The 8,501-nt window shown below is 50.1% G+C and overlaps 1 protein-coding gene across 2 annotated transcripts; it reads left to right on the forward strand.

Annotated features, from left to right (window-relative positions):
* The first annotated feature begins 657 nt into the window (after positions 1 to 657).
* On the forward strand, positions 658 to 8,260 carry LOC108228448 (NACHT, LRR and PYD domains-containing protein 12). 2 transcript variants are annotated; one of them, XM_017404002.3, is made up of 11 exons: positions 658 to 725; positions 1,858 to 1,959; positions 2,467 to 2,634; positions 2,940 to 3,047; positions 3,302 to 3,362; positions 3,949 to 4,177; positions 4,596 to 6,387; positions 6,464 to 6,637; positions 6,733 to 6,906; positions 7,183 to 7,229; positions 7,307 to 8,260. In XM_017404002.3, exons 2-11 carry the CDS (start codon positions 1,889 to 1,891, stop codon positions 7,846 to 7,848), a joined length of 3,366 nt encoding a protein of 1,121 aa, XP_017259491.1. In that variant the 5' UTR covers positions 658 to 725; positions 1,858 to 1,888; the 3' UTR covers positions 7,849 to 8,260. The 2 variants fall into 2 exon arrangements, with proteins under 2 accessions (XP_017259491.1, XP_037832290.1); XM_037976362.1 differs by lacking the exon at positions 2,940 to 3,047.
* The last annotated feature ends 241 nt before the right edge of the window (positions 8,261 to 8,501 follow it).

Here is an 8,501-nt window from a genome sequence, read left to right on the forward strand (position 1 = left end):
GAAGCGTTCATCAGCGATCGTATCACCTCATTTAGTTGAGAAATCTTAGAAGGAGGGTGGTAGTCTGCTCAAATACAGAACATGTGGTGCGCAGCTAGACGAAGTCGACCACTTGCTACGCCGCCATCTTAAAAAGCCCGAATTACGAGCTTTTAACCTCACTGTTGAAGCGCCGTAGAAACATGTTTACTAACAGAGGATGTACAGTTTAATTAATTAAAATATATATCCAAACACAAATATTTTACTAACAACCAGAAACACGAGAAAAAAAATAAAATAATAAAAAAAAAACAGTTTAAATACCAACATTAGGGGCATTCCGGCTCCCTTCCCGGTGTGTTACTCGGAAATTCCAAAAATGAACTACGTCACCGGTCACGTGATCACACCAACGTATGGTGTGTTTATAGGCCGTCGGACGTTTAGCTGTTAATCGTCACCAGCCGTGCAGGCGTCCCTAAGAAGGCGGGTTTAAAGGGTTTAATTCTACTTTTTATAAAGAACTGAAAACATTAGTCGTTTTTAGCTATTTTCCCCACAAAATAATATTATTTATCTTCGGATAAACAGCTGTTGATAACACCGCAGCTAAATGTTTTTTTTTATTTCCTTCCTTTGCGAATCCACATTCAAACGCTTTGATTTCCGAGGGATTCTGAACGCACCGCACACTTTCGCTTTCAACTAATCTGCGCCAGAGGACTTTTCTCCTCCGTCTGAAGGTAAAAACCGGCTGTTTTTTAATCATTTAACTCGTTAAAATCAGCTGCTTCCTCTTTATTAAACTAACAGCTGAGTGGGACTTTAAAGTCACAGCATTTTCGCCATTTTGTGTGATTTTTGTTTTACTGCAGTGTCGCCTGTTATGTAAACGGTGAAAAGCTCCATAATATTTACAGAACCCATCAAGATTCATGCAACCTTCATGAAATATACAAGAAATATAGTTTTAAAAATACTATCAGAACAAGTTAGGATTTGTTTTTTGTTATATAAAGTGCAGAAAGGATTATAATTACAGCTCTGGAGGCCCTCAGCTTTGAACAAACACTTACATGTTTACCCTAGTTTGACCTTTTGTTTCATTAAGGCTTAATTGGTTCCCAGGAGAAAGCCTCTTCAATTTAAAGTCTGTAAATTTGCATGGGAATGAGCCACAAGGCTTCTGGAACCTTTGGAGAAACCCAAACATCTCCTCCCAGCTGTCAGCACGGCGGTGGAGGGCTGATGGTTTGGGCTCTGTGCACGGACCCCTCCGTAGGAACCCAAACGCAGCAGCTAATCTACAACAGAACGGGTCAAAAAGATGAGAATTGAGGTCCGGAGGTTTCGGTCGGAGTCCAGAAACTCGTGTCTGTCTTAATGAACCCATGTGACGTTGTAAAGAGGAGTGGGCCAAACGTCCTCCACAGCCGCGCGGCAGGCGGATGCATCATGGGGCGGACTCAGGCTGTCACACGCAGCGTTTCCACTTTGGGAAGCTGTTGTTTTGGTAAACTCGAAGTTCGATTTGAGTCATTTTTCTGTTTTGTTCTGACGCCATAGAACCGAAACATGGACTCTCTTTTATTGCCCCGCCCCCCTCCTTGACCTGTGGGGGGGCGTGGCTCAGATGAGCCGTGGAGACGTTCAAGTCAGCAGAAAAAGGCAGGCAGCAGCGCCCACAGGTGGAGGTAACTGTCTCTGTAACCTGCCACACAGAACCCCCACACCTGGAGCCGCAGAGCTGAAGGAGCGGCTATGTTGGCCTGCAGCTCCACGTCCCCACCTGGTGGTCAGTTAGAGGAAGCGCAGCAGCTGGTGGCGGCCTCCTCTGACGACGTGAATGTTGACGGGTTCTAGTTTTCTCTGCAGATGAGCTGACGGGGGCCGCGAATCGGTCAGCATGGATCCGTGTTTGGGCGGCGGCGGCGGGGAGGCACCCCGTCCCCCGGAGACCCAGAGCAAAGCCCCGAGGTGAGATTATTGTCCCCCGTCTCAACGTGAAGAGGGAACAATCGGAAATTCCGTCCATCCGTCCCATTCGTATTATGAGCTGATAACTTTAAAAATAACCGACTTCCAGACTTCCAGTTTGGTGTCTGGGCAGAAGTAAAGGTGCTGCCATGTCAAAAACCAAGATGGCCACTGCCACACATATATATGTATGTAAACCAGCTGCTCATTTATTTGAGGAAAACTGTACTTTAAACCAAAATTAAACTGGAAAGCAGTTTTTCCTTAGATGAAGACTTGAAACATGTCCGCTCAGATAAACGATGTCAGGCTGTCGGAGCGTCTCTCTTCTTGTTTTAGTTCCTGGAATCAAACAATATTAACACTAAAGGACGTTTAATTGTATGAAATGTTCAGTTCTAACGGAGAAAAACACTCATTTTGAAAATTAAACACATTAAGACCTTCAGACGTTCATGAGTCCTCTGTCTGTCAGAACCCTCATCATAAAACCATCTTTATTCACAGGAATCAGCCTGGATCTGGACCTGGACCTGGATCTGAACCTGGATCTGGACCTGGACCTGGACCTGGACCTGGACCTGGACCTGGACCCAGCTGCGTGTCCTTTAAAAGTGACCGTTCTAAAGATTTGCCTGAACAGTTTAAATCCTCCCGGCCTTCGGCTGCGAAGAGGTGAGCTGTCCTGAACGGTTTGACTGAATCAGTTTTTATTATTTAACATCTTAAAGAGAGAGACCTGTGAGTTTGGAGCATTAGTTACATAAAAACAACAACACGATGATCATAAAACATCATCTAAAAGGGAGCAGACTTTAAACAAAACCTCAAACCAAGAGCGGGTCTGAAAGGAGGATCAGATTGGACAGTTTGAGTTCTTATCGCAGAGAAAGAGTTCTGTTGGGGTCCGGCTGATACTCAGATCTGAGCCGAGCTGAAGACCTCCCGACTCTTTTTATTTATTTCCTTCTTCTGCACAGGAAGGAACCTGGATCTGAACCGGCGCCGAGCTGTCTGTCCCTGAAGAGCGACCAGTCCAACCTCGACTTCTGCGATTTCAAACGGGACCAACCTGCGGCTGCGAAGAGGTGAGCTGCGTCTAAATGTCGGAACTCAGTCAGGAAGCTTTTTATTCTGGCACGTCTTTGTTTCTTTAAACTGCCTCCAATTTCCAGCTGACGGAAACTTTCTGGAAATTTCCTGCCTGTTTGCATCCCTGAGAACACCTGGAAACAGCTGCAGAGGAAACTTCTGTTAAAGAGTTTCAGACAGAAAGTCGTCAGATTTATTGTTCCGTGTCGACAGAAACAACCTGAGTTAGTTCTTCATGGTTTCTCCACAGAATCAAGCAGAACTCAGAGTTCTCCAACCAGCATCAAACACCACTGGACTCCATATTCACGGTCTGTACAGGTTCTGTTCTGTTCTTCTACACATGTTCTGTTCTTCTACACCTGTTCTGTTCTTTTATCTCTGTTCTGTTCTTCTACACATGTTCTGTTCTTCTACACCTGTTCTGTTCTTTTACACCTGTTCTGTTCTTCTACACTGGTTCTGTTCTTCTACACCTGTTCTGTTCTTCTACGTCTGTTCTGTTCGTCTACACCTGTTCTGTTCTTTTACGTCTGTTCTGTTCTTTTACACCTGTTCTGTTCTTTTATCTCTGTTGTGTTCTTTTACACCTGTTCTGTTCTTTTATCTCTGTTCTGTTCTTTTACACCTGTTCTGTTCTTCTTCACTGGTTCTGTTCTTCTGCATCTGTTCTGTTCTTTTATCTCTGTTGTGTTCTTCTACACCTGTTCTGTTCTTCTACACTGGTTCTGTTCTTCTACACCTGTTCTGTTCTACATCGGTTCTGTTCTTCTGCGTCTGTTCTGTTCTACATCGGTTCTGTTCTTTTACCTGTTCTGTTCTTCTACACCTGTTCTCAGTCGACTGTCAGAACATGAATCTGACCTTTGACTCCTTTGCTTTTCGTCTCGTTTTCAGGAGCTGGAGGAGGACATGGTCTCTTATGTGAAGACTGAGCTGAAGAAGATCCGAAATCTTCTGAGTCCAGATTACCCAGAATGCTCAGAGAGCCAGAGGGAGGACGAGGAGCCGCTGGAGGGTGAGGATAAGGAGGAGAGGAGCAGCAGCAGAGAGGCGTTACTGAAGATCGCCCTGAACTCCCTGAGGAGGCTGAAGCACGAAGATGTGGCCGATCTCCTGCAGAGCAGTAAGAGGATCATTGTGTAACTTTTAAATTCTTCTTTAACCAGCCAACAGCTGGGCGGACATTTTGTTTTTTAACACCGAGACGCCACTTTGCTGCTTCTGTGAGGTCGGGTCAGGTTGGTCAGAGGTCCCAGAGCTCTGCTCGGGACGGATTGTGTTCAGACTACCAAACGTGAACGGATACAAGCGGTCTAGGTCACCTTCGAAAGCAGTCTGAAGGAAAATGTTTTCGGTGCACGCTGAGGGAGCTCAGACCTGTGTGCAGCACCAAAAACCTTTATAATAAACGACAGGTCTGACAGGTCTTTATGATCGCGATGAGGGACATAAAATTTGTTCCAATGAGATCTTCTTACATCTAACATTTAAAAAGAACAAAATGAGATGTTTTCTTAGTCTTTCCCCTCCTGTTCTTTAAGAATCCCTCATCGCCTGCCAGCAGGCCCTGAAGTCTAACCTGAAGAAGAAGTTCCAGTGTGTGTTTGAGGGGATCGCCAAAGCAGGAAACCCGACGCTCCTGAACCAGATCTTCACCGAGCTCTACATTACGGAGGGCGGGGCCAGAGAGGTCAACGGTGAACACGAGAGCAGGCAGATCGAAACGGCCTCCAGGAAACCGGACCGACCAGAACCGACCATCAGACACGAGGACATCTTCAAAGCCCCGCCTGGGAGGGACGAGCCGATCCGAGCGGTGATGACGAAGGGCGTGGCCGGCATCGGGAAGACGGTCCTAACTCAGAAGTTCACTCTGGACTGGGCCGAGGACCAGAGCAACCGGGACATCCAGTTCACGTTCCCGTTCACGTTCAGAGAGCTGAATGTGCTGAAGGAGAGAACGTTCAGCCTGCTGGGACTTGTTCATCACTTCTTCGCCGAAACCAAAGGGATCTTCAGCTTTGAAGAGCTGAAGGTCGTCTTCGTCTTCGACGGGCTGGACGAGTGTCGGCTGCCTCTGGACTTCCACAACAATCAGACCCTGACTGATGTTACAGAGTCCACCTCAGTGGATGTGCTGCTGACGAACCTCATCAGGGGGAACCTGCTTCCCTCTGCCCGCCTCTGGATAACCACACGACCTGCAGCAGCCAATCAGATCCCTCCTGAGTTTGTTGGCATGGTGACAGAGATCAGAGGCTTCACTGACCCACAGAAGGAGGAGTACTTCAGGAAGAGGTTCAGATACAGGAAGCAGGCCAACGAGATCGTGTCCCACATCAAGGCATCACGGAGCCTCCACATCATGTGCCACATCCCCATCTTCTGCTGGATCACCGCCACCGTCCTGGAGGACGAGCTGAAGTCCAGAAACGGGAGGCAGCTGCCCAGGACCCTGACCGAGATGTACATCCACTTCCTGGTGGTCCAGACCAAAGTCAAGAAGGTGAAGTACGACGGAGCGGCTGAGTCGGACCCGCACTGGAGTCCGGAGAGCCGGGAGATGATGGAGTCTCTGGGGAAACTGGCGTTCGAGCAGCTGCTGAAAGGAAACCTGATCTTCTACGAGTCCGAGCTGACAGAGTGCGGCGTCGACATCCGGCCGGCGTCGGTGCGCTCGGGCGTGTTCACGCAGATCTTCAGAGAGGAGAGAGGGCTGTACCAGGACAGGGTGTTCTGCTTCGTCCACCTGAGTGTCCAGGAGTTCCTGGCTGCTCTTCATGTCCACCTGACCTTCATCAAGTCTGGAGTCAACCTGCTGGAGGACGAAGAAAAGAAGTCCAAGGATTCCGCAGGACCAGAGGACGAACCTGACGAGATGGAGATCTACAGGAGAGCTGTGGACAAGGCCTTGGAGAGTCCAGACGGACACCTGGACTTGTTCCTCCGCTTCCTGCTGGGCCTCTCCCTGCCGACCAATCAGAACTGCCTTAAAGGCCTGTTGACACGGACAGGAAGAAGCTCGGGGAACCAGGAAGCGGTCGGGTACATCAAGCAGAAGCTCGGCACCGACCTGTCCGTGGAGAAAAGCATCAACCTGTTCCACTGCCTGAACGAGCTGAACGAGCGCTCCCTGGTGGAGGAGATCCAGCGCTCCCTGAGCTCCGGGAGCCTCTCCGCGGACCAGCTGTCTCCGGCTCAGTGGTCCGCTCTGCACTTCATCCTTCTGTCGTCAGAGAAGGACCTGGATGTGTTTGACCTGAAGAAGTTCTCCGCCTCGGAGGAGGCTCTTCTGAGGCTGCTGCCGGTGGTGAAAGCCTGCCACCGAGCTCTGTAAGCACATGTTTCTAGCTTCATATAAAAATATAAAATCAGAAGCTTTACACGGTTTTTGTTTGTGTGTCCTCAGACTGAGCGGCTGCAGCCTCTCAGTGGACAGCTGCCGGGTTCTGTCCACGGTTCTCGGCTCACAGACCTCCAGCCTCAGAGAGTTGGACCTGAGCAACAACGACCTGAAAGACTCGGGCCTGAAGCTGCTGTGTGCCGGGCTGGAGAGTCCTCACTGCGAGCTGGAAACTTTAAGGTTCGGTTTTTCATCCGTCGGCTGCTCCCAGTGTTTCGTTTCCCACCTCCCGTTGAGGTTCTCGCGGTTCTCGCTGACTCGTCGCGTGTCTTCAGGCTTTCCGGCTGCCTGATCGCGGAGGAAGGCTGCGACTCTCTGGCCTCGGCTCTGGCTTCCAACCCTTCCCGTCTGAGAGAGCTGGACCTGAGCTACAACCACCCGGGAAGGGCGGGGGTGAAGGTCCTGTCGGCGGGATTAGAGGACCCAACATGGAGGCTGGACACTCTGAAGTATGGAAACTTGTCCGGGGGTGTTAAACTCCGTTCCTCGGGGGCCGCTCTCCTGCAGGTTTTAGATGTTCGAGCTTTAAAACACCTGGTTTAAATGGTCGACTTGTTCCTGGAGAACCTGATGATTAAACCGTTTGGATCAGGTGTGTTGGAGCAGAAACACCTGAAACCTCCAGGACAGCGGAGCCTCGAGGCCTGGAGTCTGACTCCCCTGATCTGGTCCAAGCCCGGTCTGCATGCTGGTGGTTGTCTGACCCACTTCCTGTTTCCCTGCAGGGTGGAACCTGGCGGACCCCGGTGGTTGACACCAGGCCTCAGGAAGTGTAAGTGTGTCTCACCTGCTCCGGTGTCTGAACGGAGAACGGGTCGGTAACAGCCGGGTTGTGTTTCTCCCCGTCAGACTCCTGCCGGCTCAGGATCGACACGAACACCGTGAACAGGTTCCTCCGGCTGTCGGACGGCGACAGGAAGGTGACCCGCGGGGAGGAGGAGCTGCCGTACCCGGAGCACCCGGAGAGGTTCGACCTCTACCAGCTGCTGTGCGCCGACGCCCTGACCGGCCGCGCCTACTGGGAGGTGGAGTGGAGCGGACGGGTCGACGTCTCCGTCAGTTACCGCGGAATCGTCCGGAAGGGGGACAACGACGACTCGTGGTTCGGGTTCAACGAGCGGTCCTGGAGCCTGATCTGCTCGGACGACGGTTACACCGTCTGGCACAACTACAGGAAGGCCTTCATCTCGTCCTCGTCCTTCTCCTCCTTCTCCTCCGCGTCCAGCAGGGTGGCGGTGTACGTGGACTGTCCCGCCGGGACCCTGTCCTTCTACCGGGTGTCTCCCGACACGCTGACCCACCTCTACACCTTCAGCACCGCGTTCACCGAGCCGCTGTTTCCCGGGTTCGGGTTCGAGTTCAGGGCTGGCTCGTGGGTGTCCGTGTCTTAGCGTGACGTCCTGTCCAGGCGGGGTACAGATGTCTTTCATCCATGTTTACAGATTTTATACAGGACATCATTTCATTTCCTCACGTTATCTGGAAGTCTGAACGTCTTTCCTTAAAAAGGAAATGAGATTTTATGAAAGATTGGATCATTTTTCAGCAACTGAAGGACTTTTTTTTAAATTTTGACTTTATTTGAGCTTTTATGGGTTTACTGGAGACATACTGTATTAGAACTGACAGATTTGTTTTATTTTTTATTTGTTTGAGTCGCACCAAATTCAGCTTCTCCACAGATTAGCTGACCTCTCTGCTCCGGTCCTAAAACTGACATGAATATAAATCCTTAGATAACCAAAGACTGACAATCCTGACACAAATATTAATTCTGACACTAAATATGCTTCCAGAAAGAAGCTCCAACAAGGTAAAAACCCTCTGGAGCCGCTGTCCTGCAGGTTTTAGACGACTCGTGGAAGCTCGATTTACCGGTCGATCTACGTTCCTACCCTCATCTATGGTCACGAGCTTTGGGTAGTGACCGAAAGAACGAGATCATGAATACAAGTGGCTGAAATGAGTTTCCTCCGCAGGGTGTCTGGGCTCTCCCTTAGAGATCGGGTGAGAAGCTCGGTCATCCGGGAGGGACTCAGAGTAG

This window comes from Kryptolebias marmoratus, linkage group LG7 (genome assembly GCF_001649575.2).
Source record: "Kryptolebias marmoratus isolate JLee-2015 linkage group LG7, ASM164957v2, whole genome shotgun sequence".
In the NCBI taxonomy this organism is placed as follows: domain Eukaryota; kingdom Metazoa; phylum Chordata; class Actinopteri; order Cyprinodontiformes; family Rivulidae; genus Kryptolebias; species Kryptolebias marmoratus.

Excerpts from the sequence above, each read along its gene's own strand:
- LOC108228448 (XM_017404002.3), top strand. The coding sequence starts at position 1,889 with ATGGATCCGTGTTTGGGCGGCGGCGGCGGGGAGGCACCCCGTCCCCCG. Across the intron at positions 1,960-2,466 it reads ACCCAGAGCAAAGCCCCGAG|GAATCAGCCTGGATCTGGAC; the intron begins GTGAGATTATTG and ends CTTTATTCACAG. Across the intron at positions 4,178-4,595 it reads GGCCGATCTCCTGCAGAGCA|AATCCCTCATCGCCTGCCAG; the intron begins GTAAGAGGATCA and ends CTGTTCTTTAAG.